At 37.1% G+C, this 23,737-nt stretch overlaps 2 protein-coding genes across 3 annotated transcripts in view; both read left to right on the forward strand.

The window, feature by feature from the left end:
• LOC306896985 (caskin-1) overlaps window positions 1–13,907 on the forward strand; it is a 30,520-nt gene extending 16,613 nt beyond the window's left edge. Inside the window, exons 7-21 of the mRNA XM_079461406.1 lie at window positions 422–530; window positions 1,458–1,566; window positions 1,652–1,746; window positions 1,847–1,961; window positions 5,578–5,679; window positions 5,899–6,098; window positions 6,221–6,302; window positions 7,021–7,136; window positions 7,553–7,663; window positions 8,253–8,354; window positions 8,430–8,568; window positions 8,682–9,616; window positions 9,889–10,501; window positions 11,131–11,905; window positions 12,271–13,907. Of these exons, the coding sequence (XP_079317532.1) occupies window positions 422–530; window positions 1,458–1,566; window positions 1,652–1,746; window positions 1,847–1,961; window positions 5,578–5,679; window positions 5,899–6,098; window positions 6,221–6,302; window positions 7,021–7,136; window positions 7,553–7,663; window positions 8,253–8,354; window positions 8,430–8,568; window positions 8,682–9,616; window positions 9,889–10,501; window positions 11,131–11,905; window positions 12,271–12,367 (3,700 nt within the window). The 3' untranslated portion in view covers window positions 12,368–13,907. The remainder of the gene's footprint in view (window positions 1–421; window positions 531–1,457; window positions 1,567–1,651; window positions 1,747–1,846; window positions 1,962–5,577; window positions 5,680–5,898; window positions 6,099–6,220; window positions 6,303–7,020; window positions 7,137–7,552; window positions 7,664–8,252; window positions 8,355–8,429; window positions 8,569–8,681; window positions 9,617–9,888; window positions 10,502–11,130; window positions 11,906–12,270) is intronic.
• A 901-nt stretch (window positions 13,908–14,808) lies between these two features.
• LOC306897970 (interferon-induced protein 44-like) lies at window positions 14,809–23,454 on the forward strand. Of its 2 annotated transcripts, none has more exons than XM_079463153.1 (11): window positions 14,809–14,912; window positions 15,678–15,759; window positions 16,080–16,361; window positions 16,556–16,675; window positions 16,783–16,863; window positions 17,882–17,915; window positions 19,344–19,548; window positions 19,660–19,803; window positions 19,897–20,068; window positions 20,972–21,072; window positions 22,027–23,454. In XM_079463153.1, the coding sequence occupies exons 3-11, from the start codon at window positions 16,295–16,297 to the stop codon at window positions 22,189–22,191; spliced, it is 1,089 nt and encodes a 362-aa protein (XP_079319279.1). In that variant the 5' UTR covers window positions 14,809–14,912; window positions 15,678–15,759; window positions 16,080–16,294; the 3' UTR covers window positions 22,192–23,454. The 2 variants fall into 2 exon arrangements, with proteins under 2 accessions (XP_079319279.1, XP_079319278.1); XM_079463152.1 differs by having other exon boundaries at window positions 16,288–16,361.
• Window positions 23,455–23,737: the final 283 nt, after the last annotated feature.

Raw genomic sequence — 23,737 nt, forward strand, 5'->3', positions numbered from 1 at the left:
GCACACACTGAATGTCCTCATTTCAAATCTTTGTAACTGCCTAGTGATGCATATCATTAATTAGTAATAATGTAATAAAAATAACTAATAGCACATTTTAGGTCGATTGTGTATTCATGTGTATGACGTGTGAATGTGTTTGTTGATATCAATCCATGTACGGGACGGTTTCGCCAGCATTTGTCTTTGACCCTCTGTATGATATTGATGAAAATCGTTGCTTTCACTGTGCAAAAGCGGAAAGAATTCAAACCACCTTTTTTCTGGCTACCAAAGTTTTGGTGTAGATATTTCATGGCGTCAGATGAATTTCAGCAAATAAACCTTTGGACTCGCATTAGAAGCAACTGAAAATTTGCAAGGTGCGTTGTAAAAGAGTTTTAATACCTTTTTAACGTCCGCTTGTTTTGTATGTATTCAGGTTACTAATCCAGGCTGGTATAGATATAAACAGGCAGACTAAATCAGGCACGGCGCTGCATGAAGCCGCTCTCTGCGGGAAAACCGAGGCGGTCCGGCTGCTGTTGGATGTGAGTATTTTTTTGACTTTGAACTGGATCTGTGACCGTAAAGCGGCAGTATTGTGACTGGTGAAAAGTGGTCTCAGATCTCATTTGTGCCTTAGCACTGAATATTATTATTCATTAGATTACGTAAGCATGTTTAAACAAATGCATTAAAAACTGAACAGCCTGAATTTTTTATTGGCAAATAATTATTCAGAGACAAATTACAGCAGACTCAGTTAGGTTCGATGAATCATATCACAAGATTAAATGACATGCTTACATCTACTGTCTGTGTCTATATAATCAGAGCCGATCCGTCCTATACGCAGACTACGCAGGTTGGGTAGGGTCTCAGTCTTAACCACCAAGAGGCCCCTTGAGTACCCAAACAAAAGGATGCTATTTTTATAACTTGCGGATCCAACTTTAAAGTCATCATTTGGAAATTTCCTTTTTAGTACTTAATTTATTTTAGTACTGTGACATACTTCCAAATTTGTATTTTGGAAGCATTTCTATATGTATCGTGGCCATTCCAATAAAGCGTGGGTTGAGTTATATAACAACATCAAACCTTAGGAGTCATCGAACAGCAATGTCTGACAGCACATGAAACTGTGATAAAAATCAAATAGATCAAATACAGAGCATATTTTCTGTTATTTGGACCTGTTTTGATTTCTGTAAATAAATGCAAACAGAAATAATAATTTGATTTGAAATTTGGAAGAAATATTGTTATTACGTCACAAACGAAACATACATGAAATACAAGTGTTGCAAAAGTTAAGCTATTTTTGACGCATTTCAAATTTACATTATAAGCGTTACCACACATCCAGCTGGCTCTCTTGCTTCCATTTTCAGTGAATGAAGATTTTTTCACAGACTCTTGAAACACAGTAGGTGTAAAATCTGTGTACACCAGTTGTGTGTTTCTCTCTTCAGAGCGGCATCAGTGCAGGTGTGAGGAACACGTTCTGTCAAACAGCGCTGGACATTGTTAACCAGTTCACCACAACCCAAGCCAGCAAAGAAATCAAACAGATGCTCAGAGGTACATTGAGAGAATATGTGAAAGCTCATATTCATATAGAAATGTTAAGGATTTCTGAACTCTGTGTCCCCATGTGTTCAAACAGACGCATCAGCTGCCATGCAAGTGAGAGCGCTGAAGGATTACTGCAACAATTATGACCTTACAAGCCTCAACATTAAAACAGGCGACATCATCACGGTAATGGAACAATTCTCTTTCTTTTCTTTTCTTTAACTATTGTAAAAATACATGGTGCATTCATACATTAGTCGTCGTCATGTTTCCGATGGGTCCGCAGGTCTTGGAGCAGCATTCTGATGGACTATGGAAGGGCTGTATCCACGACAACCGTACTGGAAATGACCGCGTGGGCTACTTTCCATCCAACATGGTTGAAGTCATAAAGAGGGCAGGTGTGTTATCGCATCATCACATGATCGATCTGGTATGTCATGTTACACATGTACATTTTAGCGCATATTACCACAAGGTCAATCTAAAACTCATCTACTTGCCACATGAAATAAAATGTATGGCTGGGCCGAGTTCGTATTTATTGCATGCGTTTCAGCCTACGTAGGAGTGTTGTGTATGTGTTAGGGATGAGTATTTCCGACTGGTAAATTGACTGCTAGGGGGCGTACACATTTGCCCTATTTGTATTTTAGCATCTAACTTTTTTATGCATCTCCCAGGTTCCAAAAAATCGTTCAGCTATTTAAAAGTGCATCATTTTGACTATCGAGTAACTTCCCAGTATTCTAGTACTTATGCTCATCCCAAGTGTGTTTGTTTATGTGTTTGGTTTAATGGCTCTATATCCAACTGTCCTGCACTTTATCATCAGTCATGTGATTTCAATGAGCGCTGTCAGCTTGAATGAAAGGAAGGGCAGGTGAGAGAGTGTCTGATTGATGTGTTAGTACGTTTAACTCATCTCCACATCCGCTCGTCTGCAGTGTTACTCCACTGATGTGCCACTGGCACTTCAAAACAAGGCCAAACACTCCTTCCTGAACATTCTTGTCTTCTATTGGATGGACGAAACTAAATTCATGCGCTGTTGGTTGCGTTCGGCCTGCCCGGATCTTAATGACATTGGAGAAATGTTTATATTTTGGGGGAAATTGACCTACAAACATATTTTATTGGCCGCACACAGTACATAATCCTGCCTTTAACTTTATTATTGGTACTTTGGTGTTTGTTGTAAAGTTTACTCGCCGAACACTTCTTCTGTCTCGGACTTGTGATGATGCACGACATCATGGGACCCAAAATGGCTTTTTGCAACTTAATGGCCTATTGGTATTGATGTTTCACTTTAAGGTTGGATTGTAGCGTCTATGCAACCGCAAAGCTATTTTGTGACATCTTAAAATGTTATTTACCACTATTTTAAAATACACCTAGAAGGTTATATAAAACACATCATACAGTATATAGATACCCCCATTGTTTATGTTTTTTATGCATGAATGTATTCTGCATGCATAGCACTTCAAGTGTTTTTGGGCAATGCAAGTGTGTTTCGTGGAATAGTATGCATGACTCATTTTTTTATTCGTAACATAGCTGTTAGAAACAGTACATATCTTCCTTTTCTCCTTGCATGTTATCTTACAGCATTCTGTTAAGTTAAGCTCACAGATAGAGCTAGATATTCTTGCTTGAACATGTTTTTTTATGTTTCCTTTCCTTTCCTGTTTTGTTGTTGTGTTGTTGTTGTTGTTGTTGTTGTTGTTTTTTGGTGTTGCCGTTCTGTCGTACCCAGGTCCCTCAACCCAACAGTATCTTAAGATACAGATCCGTCCGCCGGCAATTGGTTCAGTTGTCATGGTGAACGGTGACTCCTCCCACATTTTTTCTCTGCCCCTCAACCCTCCTCCCCCTCCCACCCTGCCCTCTTCCCATAAGCCCCTGTTCACCTCATTTGGCTATAATATGCCCACCTGCAGCACATTTGGGTATGAACCGGCCTCCTCCCGCTCTGAGGAGCCACAAAAAGAGACAGGTATAAACACACACATGCACGAACAGCCATCACATGCCATACATGACACGTACCTGCATTTCTTTACTCTATGACCACAGTTAAGGTGCAGTAATGGTGTGAGAATCTGAATGAAAGTCGGATGCTTCCCAAACATGTGAGAAAAAACTAAAATGTCATATTTAAAGTCTTTATTTCAGCATCATTACGATTTTTGGCATTTTGGCAATTAAGTAGAAAACAGTTACTGTATATCAGTAATGAGAATCTAATGACGGCCATCATTAAGAAGAATGAAGGTGAAACTCAAACATAACGGTAATTGGTCATTTGGAAGGAGAAGTCAGAAATTTTAATGGCATTTAAATTAGGCTTCATTTTCCTTATTAAAATGTGTTTTTTTGGCATAAATATGCGAGTTTACTATATTTATTACAGCTCTGTTGTATTGCCATAAGCAAATGATTTAACTTCAGCTATCAGTTTATGGAAATCAGTGTATTGTAAAGTGCTTTAGATTGAGCGACTGATAAATGACACGTAAACAGATGGTGTTGCTTGTTGTCTATTGTTGGTCCCTTTTAAATACCAATTTTGATTAACAAAAATATTTCTATAATTAAAATAAATGTAAGAATTATTAAATTATATTTAAACTATTATAATATTGTAATATAATGTGAAATCATTTAGAAATAATTAAATTCATTTTATAAATATATATTAGTTTTGTTTCATAAAGCAAATATATTATTGAACTATATATAGTTATTATTATTTAAATCATTCTAAGTATTTAAAATTATTATTATTGTTTTATATTATTATTATATAGTTATATCAATACAATTATATGATAATAATAAATAACATTTATTTTCAAATACATTTATATTGTAAATAATATCAAAATTATTTTGAACTTGCCAGACAATATAGCAACTGCATAGTATTATTATAGTATAATATTAAATTATTTCGAAATATAAAAATAAATATTTATACAATTATTATAAATGATATCATAATAGTTGTAAGCTTATCAAGCAACTTTATAGTAAGTATGACTGATGCATAATATACTGTCACACATGTATTACAGATTTGTAATCATAATCAATTACTTAGAAATATTCAAATGCATCAAATAAATACAGGTATTTATAAACGTATTATAAATAATGTAATAATATTTGTAAACTTGCCAAGAAACTGTATAGTAAGTATGATTGTAGTATAATATGAAATTGTGCTGTCACACGTGTATTATAGCTTTGTAAATTTGGTTTTATTAATATGGTTTTGCCCCTTGTATTTTTCCCAGCAGTCCTTTACATGAGATTGATAGAACATTGTTCTCATAATTGGGCTTGTAATGGATGCAGTTTGTTCTGACAAAAGCCTACGATCAATCACAGCTCATGTACTCCAGAAACATTATGATGAAAATGACAGTGTAGTGTTTCCTCTTTACCACAATATTTCAGTGGTTACGCGGTAGCAGGAACTTATAATTGATCAGGTGTTGGCTTATACAGTATTTGTCATTTATCAAACTGTATGTACAGAATTTGCATAGATAGTTCATATTTCTAGTTAACCATGATGTCATATTCTGGCGATGATGTAATGATGTGCCACCAGCTGCACAGAAGAATAATTTCTTAAAGACATCACCACCCTTTAGCCAGTCAAATCTAGTAAGCAGGTCTTATGTTAGGGAAAACCTTCATGTTGGGCAAGTTGGTGACATAGTCATGCTTACTTGTCAAGAATTCACTACACGTTTGATCCTTAAAATATCTTAAAATCATCCTTGTGATGCTGATGCTTGTGTTTTATGGCCTTTTGTGTCTCTCTGTACTTTGTGACGCGCTCTGATCTTGGTCTTATATTTGGTGACTGTGAGAGGATGCTTTTCACAGGTAGCCAGGCGTTAACATATTGGACCGATCACCTGATGCATATCTTGTGTTGATAATCAATTTAAGATCAAAGTTTTCATCTGTTATCACTGTGTTTGTAATATATTTCAGGTTCAAGAGGATCCGTGTCCAGTCCTCATGGTTCTCCGACCCTCAGCGGCCAGCAGAGCAGCGCTAATGAAGAGATTTGGGTGCTGAGAAAACCTTTAGCAGGTACCCAGAGAACACAAAGCCTTCCCTTAAAGGAGTAGTTGACTCTCCATAGTAGCAATAAAAATGTAAAATTATTACTTTAACGTTAGAATTTTGTTTCCGGTCCCCCCTGACATTTGGAACTAAAGCAAGTCAGCATAGCAGACATTTATCATACAAATGCATTTTTTGTTTTGGGATTCATTTGAGTTTTTCTTGCAAAACATCTGCCTTCACCAGCAGGGGGCAGTGTTGGAAGTATGGGCAGCACAGGCAGCCTAACCAGCGGTCGTTCATCTACAAGCGTGCAAAGCAGTAATGCCAACGCTCACCTCACCAACTCGCCCGCCCCCGTGCCAACCACGCCAACACACTCACCTGGAATTAACACGCATGGCCTCAACGTCCCGGGACTGCACGCCCAATCCGAGGGTGTGAAGGTGCGACACAATAAAATCCCATATAAGAACAAATGTGTGAATTCTCTTTTATTCTCTCTGTCTGTCGTTCTCTCTGTGTCTCATTTTATTGATGTGTATGTGTGCATTTGTGTGTGTTTTAGCTGTTGGCCACGGTGCTGTCCCAGTCAGCCAAAGCAAAAGAGCATCTAATGGACACATCACAATCTTTAGATCCTAATTCAGGTACAACAATATATACCTTGTATGATTCAATAACTAAACATCTGAATTATGATTTAGTTTGTCTCATTTGCATACATCTAATATCACCATTTCGCCATGCCCACACATTTCTTTTTGATCAGGTAAATATCATGTTATCACCCCTCAAAATTGCAGCTTTGGCTGTTTTACTTTCATATTTCCGTGTTGGGGATCGAGTCTGTCAATATGTCCCATGTTGTCGTAGAGCATGGCACCAGCAATGCCAAGGATTGATAACATGTATAGTTTAAATTCACTGTATGTTAAGGCTGTCAAATGATTCATCGCGATTAATCGCATCCAGAATGAAAGTTTAAGTTTACACAATGTATGTTTGTGTACTGTGCATATTAATTTTGTATTCATAAACACAAAAACATACACATACATCTATATACTGTATATGTAGGAAATATTAGCTTTTTTTAATATTTACCAAACATTTTAATTATATATAAACGTTAATTATTTTTTTTATTTTTTAAATAAATGAGTTTACAACTACAAATGAAGATGTACAGTACACAGACACATACATGTATTATGTCAACACACACTTTTATTCAGTATGCGATTATTGGTCATTAATCGTTTGACAGCCGTTGGATAAAAGTCTTATTTTAACTACTTGAAGTCGTTTTGCTTGAAGCAAAAATAGCAAAGGTTTTATTCTGCATTGCATTTTGTTTACTTATAGCCGTAGCCTCTTCTCAGCGGACTCAAAGTACATCTGGTGCCCCGCGGCAACCGAGAAAGAAACCCTTTGTGGATCCGCTGCTACAGAGAAAAGATGAAGCCTCTGCTGAAAGCAAGGCAAGTGTGTGTGTGGCCCAGATTTATGAATCATAATGTCTGTGTGTTTTGATTTGTCTTATGAATGGTATAACAGCTGGTTTTACATTGAGAATAAATATTGTATTATGACTAATAAATTAAATTTAGTTTTTTTTATATATTCAAAAAGTACACATATACTTTATTTTTCATTCTCAAATAAATGTGTACTATGGTATTATGTCCAGCACTGTGGTTATAACATGATGTGACGTTCAGGGATTCCAAATATAAATGTTATTTGCTGCCACACTGTGGCTGTTGGTGATATTGCGTGACACACTTTTATACCAGCACACCATGAACCTGTCAAGGACTGTCTGAATTTTTGATGTGAATTTCTATCTGTCTGAATTTTTGATGTGATTTTCTATCCGTGTGTACGTGTGTTGTAGAGCTCAGAGGCTGTTGTTGAATGGCTCACTAGTGCTCAACTTCAGTTCTACACAACCAACTTTCTCACTGCTGGTTATGACCTGCAAACCATCAGCAGGATGACACCAGAGGTGCCACAAACACACACACACGCACAACACACACTGCCAAACATCATGACAAGCATTTACTGTGTGAGCATCAGAGTACATATTGTGATTTAAAGTGATAGTTCACCCAAAAAATGAATATTCTGTCATCAACATTTCAAACCTGTATGAGTTTCTTTCTTCCGCAGAACACAAAAGAAGATATTTTAAAGGTTTATAGGGGTTCAGGTATTTTTATAATCACAGAAGATGCGGTCTCGCATATCTCATGGAGGAGATCGGGAGCTTAAGAGGAAGAGCGGCGGGACTATTCGTCCTCTTAAGCTCCCGATCTCCTCCGTAAGATATGCGGGTGTCAGCACAGCTGATTCCAACTATCACTCACACCACCGGCCCCGCCTCACGGCTCTCGTCCCGCCTTCCTCACCACAATCCTCTTTTGTGTTCAGTTTAACAATAAAGTGTATGCTTTTGAAACAACTTAAGGCTGAGTAAATGATGATTTTTGGGTGAACTATCCCTTTGAAAGAAGATAAAACGGAGAAGAAAAAAGTATTAGTATTGCTGTATTAGCTTTGACAGTTCTTGAGCTTGTGTATTGCAATTACAGGACCTCACTGCAATAGGAGTGACAAAACCAGGACACCGGAAGAAGATGCTGTCGGAGATCAGCAAGATGAACATCCCGGACTGGATACCTCAAGAGAAACCTGTGAGAAAAGTTTATACACATACACTCAAAACCATTACATTCACATGACTTATTACAGTTCTTTGTATCTTACAGTCCAGTCTGGCTGAGTGGCTCGCTGCGATAGGTCTGAATCAGCATTACCAGACTCTGGTTCTGAACGGTTATGACAATATGGACTTCATTAGCGATATTACCCTGGAGGACCTGAAGGAGATTGGCATCACTAAACTAGGCATGTATATTCCATCACAATTACAAACATATTGGTGGCCCTGCCTGTGAAAACCTGCTGAAACATCCTCAACAAGAATAAGTAACCGTCTACGTAATTTTTTTCCCAACAAGGACACCAGAAAAAGTTGATGTTAGCTGTCAAACGACTAAACGAACCGGCAACAGAAGCAGAAACGCCCATGGAGAGCCAATCAGAAGACAGCTCGGACTCGAAACAAAGTTCAGAAACCAGCGCGAGCAGCACGGAACCGGATGTGAACTCCGCCTCCGCTGTTCCAGTGCGCAAGAGATCGGAAGGGCGTGGCTCTCCCAGACACAGCGGTCAAGGGCGTGGCATACAAAGAGCAAATGCCCCGCCCCCTCTGAGGAGGCCTGGCTCAATCGAAAGCCCCTCCCCAACACCCCCACATACACCCACTAAGGGAAAACCACCTTCTGCTTCAAAGTCTCCCTCGCCGTCCTCTCCACTGAAAACGCAAGCCAGGACCAGAGGATCCTGCCACTCGCCGCGTAATCACGCCCGTGCCGTTCCGTTACTTTTCCTACCACCTGAAGGAGAAACCGAAGGCGGTAACGGTCAAGCTCCACCCCAGCCGCGGCGCGGACAGCTCTCGAGTACTGACGACCTGCCCTTTCCAGATTCTTCTGTAAAATATGCCACGCTAGGGGGACACAGAGTCACTCCCAGTGACTCTCAGAGATCCTCCGGTGACATCCTCGACATCAACAGTGTCAATCGCAGTCAGTCCTTCGCTACGGCCACCAGGCCTCGCAGAAGGACACGCCCCCCGACTCCGCCCAAGCGGTCCTGCTCTTCCATCTCGACCGGTAACCTGACCGACGAGGCAGCGGCGGATGACGGGTCTGGCGAAAACAGGGCTAACAATCTGCTACTCAACGTGACGTACAGGGAGCGACGGCGCAGCGACTGCGGCATCGCCTCTCAGAAAAGCTCATCTGGAGGCAGTGTCAGAGATATCGCTGCCATGCTTGAGATGTCAAATCTTGGTGGCAGTGGAAAAGGAAGTGCCAGTAGTTATTTACAGGTGATGCAACAGTTACATGATGTAAATCACATAAAATGCCCATCTCTGGTTAATTATGACTTTAAAACTACCTAAGCAGTTAAACAGCTCGGCCACATCATGGGCTTTAAAATGTACATGCATAACTTTTAAATGTAAAAATTTACATTTTAACAACAAAATTGATCACGCAAAAACACTGTGCACTGGAGGTTGTCTATAGAGTTAAGCTGTGAATAATAAACCGTGCAATGTATTTATTCACATTTTATGTTTTTCTCCTTCAACGGCAGAACCGTGACGTTTTCAATTCCGATGTGGACAGTCGACGGCGCACAATCAGCGGATTGGCAGATCTAGCCGACTCTCAAAAGCATCCCAATGATGTCCCAACACAGATGAACCGAGCCAAGCAAGACCCCGGACAATACAGATCAGCCCCTCGCAAAACACCTGCAACAGAACAGGCCCCCGAGCCACGCCCACGTTCCATAATTACACATCTGGAAGGGGGCGTGGCCTCTCTGCCCCAAGAGGAGTGGTCACGGATGGATGCCACGGCAACCTTGAGAAGACCACGCCCACCCTATCCCTCACACGATGAAAGTTTTAACTTCACGGAAAGCAGTACAATAAAAAGGCGGCCCAAAGCATTAGCTCCAACACAGAGTAATGGAACGGACGGAGGGGGGCTGGAGGATGCTAGAAGAAGGCCTGTTTCAGAAGCTTGTGCTGGTGATGGTGGTAGAGAAGAAAAGCTATATGTTGATGGTTTTGGATCTCTTCCGAGGCAAATACAGAGACCGCCGGTTTCACCTAAACCAGGGATGGCCCTTCGAAAAATAGATCCCCCAACCCCGACGAGAAGAGTTCCTTTACCTGGACCAGAAGGTCAACATAGCCCAGGTAATGCTTTTACTGCAATTTACTTTCTCATACTTCATTCATATTTCATCTACATTTTATTAACATATATCATCTATTTTACAAAGCTGTTAAAAGTAACATTTCAGTTAACACTTAATATTTTGATCAAATTTTTATTTTTTTAGCATTTTATTTACATTTATTAAGTTTGATTATTTTAAATATTTTAACTAAGTTTTAGCATTATTAATATTTAACTTAATATTTAGCAACACATTTTTTTGTAGCTATTTTTTTAAGTTTTACTATTATTAATATTAAAGTTAATATTTTGGAACGCATCCTTTATTTTGTGGCTTTTTTATTTACTTTTTCTTTAAGTTTTAGAATTATTCATATTTAACCTAATGTTTTGGAACACATTATGTCTTTTAATAAATCGAAATAAACCTATACTTTGGAGTGGGTCGATACATTCAGCCTTACTATGCACAAACGAAACTTAATCTATAATTGAATAATTTATTTTGATCCTCTTGTACCAATTTGATGAGAAGTTATCAATGCGAGATACACCTTAATATGTTATTAGTGTAAAAATACGACAATCTTGTTTGATGTAAATAATTGTTCTGTCCTTGTGTTCTTTAATTTCCCTCTCTTTACAGTGGAAGGTAAGAGAATCCCTCCTCCCGTATCTCCCAAGCCAAGCCCGCCTCCCACACTACCCAAACCAGTCAAAATCAAACCAATCCATGTCATTGGAACCTCCAGCTCCCCTCAAGCCGATGTTCTCAGCCCATCCAGTGCCTCCACGAGTCCAACTCCAGCTGAACAGGCCGAACATATTTTACAGACTTTGAGTCCCACAACCCCAAAACCAATAGATGGAAACATGCTTTTCCCACGAGCGACGTCTTCTCCAGCTCAAAGCCCACAGACGCCCCAGACCCCTCAAACCCCGCAAACACCCTCCACACCCGGGTCAGGCTCAGCTCCTGTGAAACCCCCACGATCCTCTATGGCAGGTCTGTCAGTGGACATCCCAGGACCTCTGGAGGTGGAGCTTCCTGGGGCAGAGGTTGTGCAGAAACGATTAAGAGAAGTAGAAAAACATGAAGATGACGTGAGGAAGATCCAGATGGATCAATTGTTTGACCAAGCTGTGAATTTAGGATCCTCAGGAGAAAGGCACTTCACAGAAATGGGAGAGGGGGCGGGGCCGGTGGTAACGAGGAGGCGGAAGGGGGGTGTGGCCAGGCAGACACCGGTGGAGAGCGAACCACAGGATGGAGATGTGATGGAAAGCCAGGGGCTATTGAAGATTGCTGAACCGGGGAGCTGTGCTTCAGGGGACAGAGCACATCTGAGACTGGAGGAGACCAGCGCTTCTCTGGCGGCTGCTCTGGAAGTGGTGGAGGAGAAGATTAAAAAGGATGACAGGTAGATATTTGTTAGATTGTAAGATTGCATTGCAGTAATGTTTTACCCGATAAAGGTCCATAAAAGAAAAGTTCAATCAAATACGGACAATTCTCGCATTGGATATACATACTTAACAAATGTATAAGATGCTGTTTACACAAGAACCAGTTGGACAGAAAACGCAAACATTTTAAATATTTTAATAACGCAAAGGAAAATCGACATTATCGATGCTCGCCATGTTGATTTTCCTTTCACCCATCTAAATGTTGCCATGAAAACAGGATGTACTCGAAGTAATCTCAAAATAAAAAATTTTGGGCTGCATTTGTATTCATTCCGTCTATTCGATTTTCTTTTGACTTCTTGTGTCTTTGCTTTAGCTCTGTTGTGGACAACAAAAGCACAGTGAATATCCTGGATGACATCGGAAGCATGTTCGACGACCTGGCTGACCAGCTGGAGGCCATGTTAGATTAAAAATCGCCAGCAAATCTTTGGGATTGCAAGGCGTTTCGCGTTGAGAACCAGCACTTCTTGTTGAATGGAAGGTCACGGCACCCCAGCAAGAACCAGTAGGAAGTGAGGTCAAAATATTGGCACAGATAAGTATAGGAAAGATATAGAGATGCTAAGGTTCTGAGATTAAAATGTTGGAAAGTCAGTAGCCCTTTTCATCTTCATCACCAGCCTTTCGTCCTACCCTCGGTCCGAATAGATCCTGCTGGTGTAGATCCCGACCCGCTGTTATGCTGCTTCCTGAGATAAGCACAATTTTAAGAGTCTTTACGACGAGCTTTCTAAATGTCATATAAGTGAAACAATAGTATGTGTGAATGTGTGTATGTGGGGTAAAAGAGCGATTGAAGTCATTTCATTGAATGGTAAAGAAAAAAGCATCATGTCATTTTCTGATGTTGGAAAGCTCGCGTTTATCTCCGCTCGACCAAATGTAAAGGGGAACTTTCACCTTACGGTTTTCAGCAGGCCAAGCTTCTGATCAAACTAGATACGGACTGAATAAATACGAAAAGCACAACCCCATTTATTGACCCTGATCGGACTTTTTCGTCCACTGTCATGATTATCCGAGTATATAATGAAGAAATGCATTGGACTTTTAAAAAGTATATTGTAATCTATATGTATGTTATTGTTGTACTTGTTGTTGTCAGTTTGTGTGAATGTTTGACTGTGTAGTGTTGTTCTTGCATCGACAAATCCCGCCCTGCTAATGGTGTAGTAAAACGATATAGACAGAATAAGATGCTGGAGCGAGTAGTGTACAGTATACATATAAGTTATAGTTATCATTGATAGATTAGTCAAGTATGGACTGCTACACACACCTCATTCCCAAACAATGTGTTTTAATGTGTTTGTGCGCGTGTGCGTTGGATGTTGAGTGTTTGAAAGGAAGAGTGTGTGCTTTTTGATCATTACCATGGTAAAACCACTATTTTTGGGGCCGCCGCGGTAATACCGTGGTTTTCTTGAAAGTACCCTGCGGTCATCGTACACCCTCATGGTACATATGGAAATACCACAGTATTAGCATCTGATATTATGTGTTTTGTATGGGACAGCACAGTCATTCCTGTCATAGCAGAGTAAAAAAAGAAAACCTACTGACAGAATACTTCTATTATTTAAGATTGTGTCATTGCAAGATGTGTCAGACTACAGAGCAATATTTTTTATTAATGCACGGTGTTGTTCATTTAGCTTTATAAGCGATACTCAAAACCAGCCATCTGGGATACAGCAGATCTGAACATTTCCGACAATCATGAAGATGTTGTCCTTGATTTATGACCCTGCACAGTTCATGGTGTAGATGTTGGATTATAAACTCTTTTACAGTATAAAAACTGTGTGATGATCAGTTGTAATTTTGTGTAAACCTTCGGCTGGCTAACGTGTTCGTCTGACCCTGGTGAAAAAACTCATCGAAAGACCTCTTCCATGTAAAGAGCATTGAGAATATGTGGAATTAATATAAATAAATTGTTATGAATACAAACACAGTGAAGAGGTTTTTTTTTTCATAATTGAAAACATTTTTCTATATTGAAATGCATTTTACAATATTCGTGAAAAGTCATTTTTGAGTTTTCGCTGCAGGTTTATTCAAGATTAGCTCAAAGCTAGTACATTTTATTTTCTGTTTCAGTCACTTTTAAATAAATTACATAAACACTAATAGTAATGATGAGATTGAGATGTATTCTGTGACTGTTATTGTTACACTAAAATAAATAATAACACCAAATACAGCTAAATACAGCAGCAAAGGTCTTTCTTATATTGGAAAGACAGAACCGGTAAAACACTAAAGGCACACCGTAACTACAAATATCACATTTACAAAGAAAGTATACACTGTGCTCAAAAGGTTTATAGCCAACTACGAAAACTTGAGGACTTTGATTTAAAAAAACAAACGAGGTGGTCAAATACATTTTAATTTAATAAAACTTCCAGTTTCAGTGATTTATTTAATATTAATTAATTAATTAATTAATTAATTTTACGTAAAACGGTTTAGAAATTCAAGTGTGTGTGTAATATTTCTGTATTTGCTATTATTTAAATTAGTAGAAACACTGTTTTGTTAAAACTGATGATCAAATCTGTGACTTACACATTTTCAGGTGGTGTGCTTTTTTTGTGACCACAAACAGTGGGACCTAGGTGGTTTGATGTGGGCTTTCTAACTGGTGGTTGTCCGCTGGTAGACAAAAACATTCAGTGTTACATTTAGCACCCTGTAGTATGCACACTAAGCAGTGTTCATTTCATCTGGGCTAACCCGTGTGGGGCCTACATGGAACCCGCGGACAGAACTGCCTGAGACCCAGAAGACAGCCCACATCAAACCCACCTGACCACCTGTGGGATGAACAGACCAAACAGAAAGTGAAATGGGAACGGTGGAGTATAAACTGGAGTGGTGGAAATTCAGTTGAAGAGAATTAGAATCGGAATCAGTCTGACAATCTTCAGGTCCTGAGAATCAACCCAGGTGATTTCCTATTTGTTTCTTCTCAATAAGTACAGCAATGCACTTTTGCTGTGCCATTTTACGAGATATGCTTCTATTGTTTAGCTTGAATTCGATACATTCATGAAAGAGAAAGATGATAATTTCAGTAAACAAACCTTGTTATATTATGACTTATTTATCTATTACTACAATTGTTTATATTTTCTGCTTTAGACAGATCGAAACATTGGTCAAATAACTGTTTAAACACTTTGTATTTTGTACAGAATATTTTTACTGGTTGTGTCACTACACTAACACACAAACCTCAACCATGGTTACAAATAAACATTGAATCCTTTGTTCAAAAAACAACTCTGCACAGTGACAAGAACATTAAAACATGGATTACCTCAGCAAACACTGAGTGTTATGCATTCACATTTACTGTAAAGTCTTTTGATTCAATATTTTGTGGTAAATGATTGTTATGTTTGATATTTGCTCAAACAATTGAAAATGAATTAAATACAATGTAATATGTCTAATACCTTCTCTTTCCTTGCTTTGAAGAGAAGGCTGTTTTTGTAAGGCAATAAAATATCTATAAAGACACCGTCAATCTTAAAGTTCACTCTTCACATATCTGGACATTGAACATTTACATTTTTATCGTTCGAAAAACAACTCTGCACAGTGACAACAACATTAAAACATGGATAACCTCAGCAAACTAAAACACAAATCTTAAAAACACGTTTGATTTTGGTTTGTCTGTAAGGAGCTTTTGCTTATTATTTTCAGGATAGAATGGGATCATTGCCATCAAAACGCGTGAGACAACATTCCCGACAACTTCCACCAAAGTTTGAGGAAGAAAGACCAGGTAAAAATATATTTTACTCTCCATATACTGCAGGGCTTAAAATGAACGTATGTGCCAGTGAATTTCAACAGCCACTATCACGAGACAGTTTGGCGGGTTTATTTATGTATGTAGACATACTGCATCCAGGAAATGAGGTGCACATAATTGACATCAAATAAATAATAAAGCAATACACTATTATCATTTTTTGTAAAAGATTATAGTTTGTTACGGTGTGTTTATTTTTGGGTGTTATTGTGAAGCATATATTTTGATGTGTTTTCATTTCCCTTGCTCTTTTTCTCTCTCTCTCTCTTTCTCTCTCTCTCTTGCTGTAGGTGCTCACAGGTAAGCGTAATATAATTATTTCTTCTTTTTGATTGTTGTTGAGATTGGTAGGGTGTGATTTTCTTTTTCTTTTTTTTTAAAAGAGGGAAGTACAATTCCATGGTGGACATTACCATTTATGTGTTTCATTATAAAATACAATACATTGAGAAACAATTTCATAAGAGGATATTGCTGATGTCAATATTTATGATTTAGGACAAAAATGGGATCATCATCTGTGCGCCAACATTCCTCAGCATCTCAAACAAATTTTGAATATGACAGATCTGGTAAAAATATATTTGATTCCCAATATACTGTAAATGGCTTGACATGTAGACAGGCTACAGACGAGTAAATTTCAACAGCCACTATCAGTAGCCACTTTCATGTAGATATGTTGCATCCAGGGACTGAGGTACAGATACTTAAATAAAATAACACAGCAGCAATTCACTATTATTAAAATAACTTTCAACTTCAGCCATGAATCCTGGTTTCACACCACAACTGGAGCCAGTGAACATGCAGGTTGATGATCGGTGGGTACGAACTTCGCTGCGAGCTTCAGGACCAATGTTTACTGAACTCGTGCATAAATCAGGTAAGAAGTTTTGTTTCAGGTAAGAATTTTTTTGTTTCATTTTGTTTAAGACATATAGCCAATGTTTACATGAGCTGTAATAACACTGTATTTTTTAACCTGCGCAGTGTATAACACAGGTAAGGAGATTAGTTTATCCACACAACAACCTGCCACACCCAAACCTGCAAAAACAGTGCATGAAAGAAGTAAGAGGATTTTATTTCAAACGTAAAAGCAATGTTAACATGATCTCCACTATAGGACACACTGTGGTTGCCAGTAAAAATCTGTAAAAAATACGGGAAAAGCTTTGCTGTCTAAAACTTCAGGGAAAAAACTTAATGAACTTAATACATTTGATTATTTTATATTAGGAGATTTTCTTTAATAAAATGAAAACCTGGCCCTAATTCATAAAAGTGAAAACATTAAATTAACTTGTTTTATTTCTTTGCAATTCATTACTAAAAAAACATCAAAGTCCCTTTTCAACAAAGCAACATCCAGCATGACATCGATACCTCAGACCTGAACTTGACTTGAACACTAACTCACTCTTCAGCATAGTCGTGACCCACAAAACAATTCATGTCAGAAAGGAAAAGAGAAAATAAAAATCCTGCTGTTTTTACGGAAAAATACCGGCAGCTGTGGTTGCCAGTAAACTACCGTAAAAAACTGGTCCATCCTGTTTTAAGTCCTCCAATCAATTCACCGCAGAAAACATGAACCCACTATTCATCTAGGAAATATGTCAGAATTCTGAAGACGATCACCACTTCTGCTTCACGGGGACTGCAGCATAACATCCATGACTTGATGTTTTATTGATGTTTAAAGTCTCCGTTATTGTGATCAGTGTTTGCTTTAGCTGGGCTCTTTCATTTGCTAAACAGTATTATTCTTTTGTGTGCATTAACAGTTTTGTAGCAAATAAAATCTAAAGTAATTATGATAAGATTATTTTTCAGACTTACTATTTTTTTGACAATTCTCTGAATTGACAGTGACAGTGGCGACTGTAAGTGTTTGAAGGTGCTAATATAGTTTGTTTAAATTAAGGAAAACTTGAAATTCTAGTGTTTTCCATATTTTTAAAGACATTTTCTGACAAAAGGTTTTTCCATAAAAACTACAGATTTTCACTGGTAACTTCACAGGCATTTTCTACAGTGCAGATCACACATCAGATTAACTTATTTTATAAATCATCTTTTTTACTAGAATTGGATAAACCGTGGAGGAACTTTAAATGGGAGTAAGTAGTACTAAAGTTATTCTATAGGTTTTTGCGTGTATGTGTGTGTGTGTGTGTGTGTACATGTATACAGTGATGGTCAAAAGTTTGCATATTAACCTGGAAAATGTAAAAAAGTTATTTCACAAAACATGTTTACATAGTCCACAACACATAATAGTAAAATTTAATTTTTTGAGATTCTGCAATGTGTATATATATTTTTTTTACTTTTCAACACCCAAGTATATATATGAAGAGTTTGGTTCCAAAATGCGAAAACTCAAGTTAAAAATCTAAGATCATGTTTTTTATTGTGTTTTATTTTGTAAATGATTATTGCTTAAATCAAAACAAAAACATTATTTTTGATTTAAGCAATAATAACTTTTCCGCTCTTAGTCACAACTCGAAGGTCAAGTTTCTTTTCACAGATGTTTAATACACTTAAGACGTCAACACCAACTTCACTTGGACGTCAACGGCAATATCCATACCAACACCGTAGAACTAAGTGGACAATACACACAGAAAACAAAACATTCATATAAATAGAGAACATGACATTTATTTTATACATAAACCGAAAATAAATCTACATACCACTTTGCCTGCTTGTGAGTTAAGAGTGGATTATAATCTTTTTATGTCTTCATAAACCCGTTATACACTTTTAAAGAAACCTCGCATCTTCTTCTCTCGCAAATGGTAAAAACCCGGAAGTAACATGTACCATAAGGCATCATTGGAATGCCAAACAAATAAACGCAAACCCTTTAATAAAGGAATCGATTGTACAAAAAAGGAGCGATAATGTTTTGTATGCGTCCAATAACCATCATAAAATAGTTGAAATAAATTTAAACTTATCAATAAATAAACAAAGTAAATACGCATGGACGCAAAAAAGCGCCACCCAGTGGACGTAAAAAGTCAAGTCCCAGTGACCACGGACACAATAACTAAAAAAATACAGCTAGCTAACACAATTAAACAAAATAAAAAGCATTATAACATAAACCAAATTTTGGAACCAAACTCTTCATGTATGTGTGTATTTCTGAAAATAATCAAGCTATTGAGGTTTCAAAATGAGATAAAAATGTATTTGCACAAATTATTTTATGTACTAATATAAATTAATAGTGTACTTAGTTATTCATGCTTAACTTGTTTAGTTTCTCCAGACACTTTTTGACTAGTAAAATCAACTAGCATTGTGTTTACAATGCAGGGTTGTGAGTCTGGATCCCAGGGGATTGCAGACACCTGTATAAATGTATAGGATAATACAATGTAAGTCGCATTGGATAAAAGCGTCTGCCAATTGCATGAATGTAAATGTAACTAATTCCGTATGTTATCATAAACATAATGATACTCTGATTTGCCAAGATTATCTACTTTTATTGAAGATAATGCAAAGAATTGTCTCTTGTCTTGACACAGCCAGAAACCAGAACTGAAAAAGGAGCTGGAGGAATTCACTCCGAGTGATCCAGCTGTCACAAAGATCAAAATCCTGGTTGCTGGACAAGTTGGTGCAGGAAAGTCCAGCTTTATTAACTCAGTCAATAATGCCTTTCAAGGACGGATCACCTCTGGAGCGTTAGTAGATTCATCGGCTGGCAATAGTAAAAGTTTCACAAAAACAGTAGGTTTTTGTCATATTTTGTTAAACTAATTTATTGTTTAAAGACATTAAAGAGATCATGTGTATGCCAAATGTGTCAAAATGATCCTATGTTTTGGTCTTGGTTTGTAGCTACGAGATATCCAAATCAGAAGTAAAAAAAACTTGCCCATTGTGTTCAGGGACATAATGGGCTTAGAACCTGAAATATTGGCCGGGACACAAACAGACGACATCATCAATGCTTTATGTGGTCATGTGAAGGAGGGCTATAGAGTAATAAACCTCACTACAATATAACATTTAAAAAAAGATTGGTTCGTGTGCATGTGCATATACCTGATGATTTGATCTTGTTTATACATTTAGTTTAACGAGTCAAAACCAATCGCTTACAAGGATCAACATTATACCGGTGACCCCAGTCTCTCTGACCAGGCTTTCTGTCTGGTTTACGTCATAGCTGCTGATACAGTCCAGTTCACAGATGACAAACTCATTGACAAGTTGAAGATCATCCGCCAAAGAATAAGTGATGAAGGTAAGACTGATCCTGAAATTGTTGAGATCATGCTCACAATGTATTAAAACCAGTACTGCTGAAAAGCATAGAAGGTACCCCATGAAAATGTGTTTATAAACCTGTGAGTCCTCATTTCAACTAAAGTAAATTCATATATAAATTAAACTTTAGTAAATTCAAGTAAAACATGACAATATATCAGACATGCAACTTGTTTTCAAGCAGTTTTTAGAAAACAAAAGAACAATAACAAGCAGATGACGAGAATGAAACCATCATTTGTCTATTATGCATATGTTCCATTACAAAAATAATTGTAAATACATTTTGATTTGCAGTTCACTAGTTATATACCGAGGTAACTATGCATGACAAGTCAAATCTTGAGTCTTATTCAAATGAAAGGTGGTGATTCCGTCTTCTCTGCAGAGGCTGTTACTTGTTTGAGAATACAAATAAATTGTCATCATTCTTCCTCAAATTTAACTCGGCACTTGTCCTGATGTGTGGCACATTATATGTGACCCTGGATCACATTAAGTTGCACGGGAACATTTTAGGTAAAAGCTAAAAATACATTGTATGGGCCAAAATTTTATTTTTCTTTTATGCCAAACATTTTAAGGATATTAAGTAAAGATCATGTTCCATGGATATATTTTGTAAATGTCCTACCCTAAATATATAAAAACTTCGTTTTTGTGAGTGGATGGCCTGCTAAAGTGCCTCTGATCAACAACTTCAAAAGCAATTTTTTATTTATTACAATTGTTGTCATATCCTAACAACCCATATATCAATAGAAGGATTAATTATTCACCTTTCAGATTATGTAAAATTGACCCATAACACTGATTTTGTTGTCCAGGATGACATATTATGACAATATCTTACTTATCAATATCTCTGACATGATATTAGGGATTCCTCAAGTGATTATTATGACCAAGGTGGATGAAGCATGTCCACTTGTGAAGAATGATCTAAGAAAGATCTATTACAGCAAGAAGATCAAAGAAAAGGTATACTATTTAACCATTTACAGTTCTGACACAATGTATTTGAAAAATGTAACGCAACTTTATATTAAAACAAATTTTCGACATCTTTAATCAACCGATTAATCCATTGGAGTTTAAGCTGTGAATGTATGAGTCATAATAAAATCAAATATCTGAGTAAAAGTAATAAGTATGCAATGAAAAGACTATTCAGGTAGCCAGTTACTAGTATCCTTATGACATTATTATGTTAATATTATTAGTATTTAGTACATCTCAAATCATATATATATATATGCTAAAATGAGTATTGTTTCTGGTTAAAAGAGCAGATCCAATTTAAACGACTATTATAACCCACAACTCTCCACAAGAGGACACACTAGTGACACTACACTATTAATAAAGTGAAATAAGAGATTTCAAATAAAGTATCGAAGGATCGTTGTGCAGTGTAACAAAGTAAAAGTCAATTTATTTAAATGAGAAATAAACTCAAGTAGGAGTAAAAGTTCCCAACTTAAATTCGGCTCAAATAGTAAATATTTGTTAACATATCACTCAAGTAAATGTAACGGAGTAAATTTAGTGCATTACTACACCTCTGAACCTAAATAAGTTTATAAACGAGAACAACGTTTTGAGATTAGTAATTAGTTACATCCAGTACTCGAACATATAACAAATTCTTCTAAATGAACATTTGCCACTAACAAGCCTTTATCCTTTCTGAAAACATATAAAATAACTTAATTAAATGTTAATTCATTTAACATTTTACTAACCAAAGCAGTCTTATTCAAAGAATGGACTGAAAATCCCTCTCAACAAATCGTGCTTGCGCTACGTTATCCATTTGATAATAATAACCATTCGGGTTTACAGTGCAGTTTACACGTTCAAACATTCAGTTTCACATGTTCTTGAGCCACTGTCCACAATTAAAGTTTGACCAGAGTTATTTTCCTTTTCTAGATGCAGATGTGCAGTGATAAAGTGGGTGTGCCAATGTGCAACATCTTCCCAGTGAAGAACTACCATGATGAGATCGACACAGATGATGATGTTGATGCTCTCATTCTGAAAGCTCTGGATCAGATCGTTCATCTTGCTGATAGCAGATTGCTTAGTCGGAGCTGACCGTAATGCCTGACCATGTTTTAGATGTGGAAGTCTTTGTCTCTGCTCATGTAACAATCTTAAATTCAATATCAGTTTCAAACACAAGACACAAGATTCTATTAAGCAAATACAAATGTTTTTGTTACAAATAATTTTATTAAGCCAAGAACATAAAACAAATCAGTAGCCGTTTGCAAGTTCTGACTGCGTCCTTGTAAATTCAGAATTGAGAGCACAAACTCCTGTGGTTACCTGATGAAGTCACCTCAGCTTTTGGTTGCAAATATGTGCAAGCATATAGTTCATATTAATTCCAGCAACATATACTTTAAATTTACAACTGTACTTATTTTAAAATAGAAGAAGTTTGCAAAATAGGAAATAGATAAGAGGCTAAACTTCAGTCCAACGTACAAGGCAGCGCAAGTAAAGTAAAAATACAAAAAGAAAAAAGAGGTCTACGTACCTAACTCTGGTTTGTGATGGTTAGATTATAATAATCATGTATACATTGAGATTACAATTTATACAGTTATAAGATTTTACAAAATGTCACATTTCTTGGCTTCCAACAAAAATACGTCTTCAATCACACTTGGATGCCTTATTCGATTTGACATATACAGTACACTAAATGAAGTAGTTTATATTTCTTTTTACTGTACCAAGTTTCCCAATATTAGTAATGAAGACTTTTAAATGACAATAGGAATAATGGTGTAATTTTGGTCACTTGTAGCTTTTTAGTCATGCTGCTTATTTAAACACTGTCTTAAAATGATATTCTGCTTCAAGTTTGTTAAATGAATCCAATAAATACAAGTGTAAATACAAGTGTTTTGCCCATTAAGAAAATGGATTTCAAATGTATGGAGAGAAAAGACTTTACTGTTCCAATAGAATTTAGCTTTGGACATTTTCAAGTATAATTCTGCACCTTAAAAATGTCTTTAGACCCAGAAGTACACTGGAAAGTAACCTTGCTAAAAATATTGTGGGACTTGATATTCCAACTACACAAATCAGACATAAAAAGACACATGTTATGACATAAAAAGTTTCCTTTGAACACCAATGAAAACAGTTTTAAAAGCAAAGTAGCCGCCGACAAAATTATAAATATACACCCATAGGGCTCAATATAAATTGTGTATGAATATCAATATAATATATTGTATATAGAATTTAAATTGTGCGGGCCTTTTGTTTTTATAGGTTGTATCTTCATCCCTCTTACCCTTGTTCATGTTGAATCTTAGTAAAGCTAAACCTGAAACTTTCCATCAGTGTGTTTGACATGTGTGGGAGAATGAGGCAGCAAATGGCATAAGCAAGCAGGAAAAGTGCTGCAGACAAATCATTAAACATCACCTGCAGAATCACATGCTTTTTTTGTTAAACATTTAAGTTGATTTAGTGAATTAATCTCATTCACTAAATAAACATTAAAACATATCTGGCATTGATCCGAGCCTCCCATCAGTCCAAGGTAGCAGCTAAAGGTCTCAGCATCAGATGTCACTCCCACTTACTGTTGGCTACCATAGAGCGCGAATGAGGCGTC

This window comes from Barbatula barbatula, assembly GCF_947034865.1.
Source record: "Barbatula barbatula genome assembly, chromosome: 8".
NCBI lineage: Eukaryota > Metazoa > Chordata > Actinopteri > Cypriniformes > Nemacheilidae > Barbatula > Barbatula barbatula.

Coding starts and splice junctions, on each gene's coding strand:
- LOC306897970 (XM_079463153.1), top strand. CDS start 16,295: ATGGGATCATCATCTGTGCGCCAACATTCCTCAGCATCTCAAACAAAT. Junction 16,864..17,881: donor AAAAACAGTGCATGAAAGAA/GTAAGAGGATTT, acceptor CTTTTTTACTAG/AATTGGATAAACCGTGGAGG. Junction 20,069..20,971: donor CCAAAGAATAAGTGATGAAG/GTAAGACTGATC, acceptor ACATGATATTAG/GGATTCCTCAAGTGATTATT.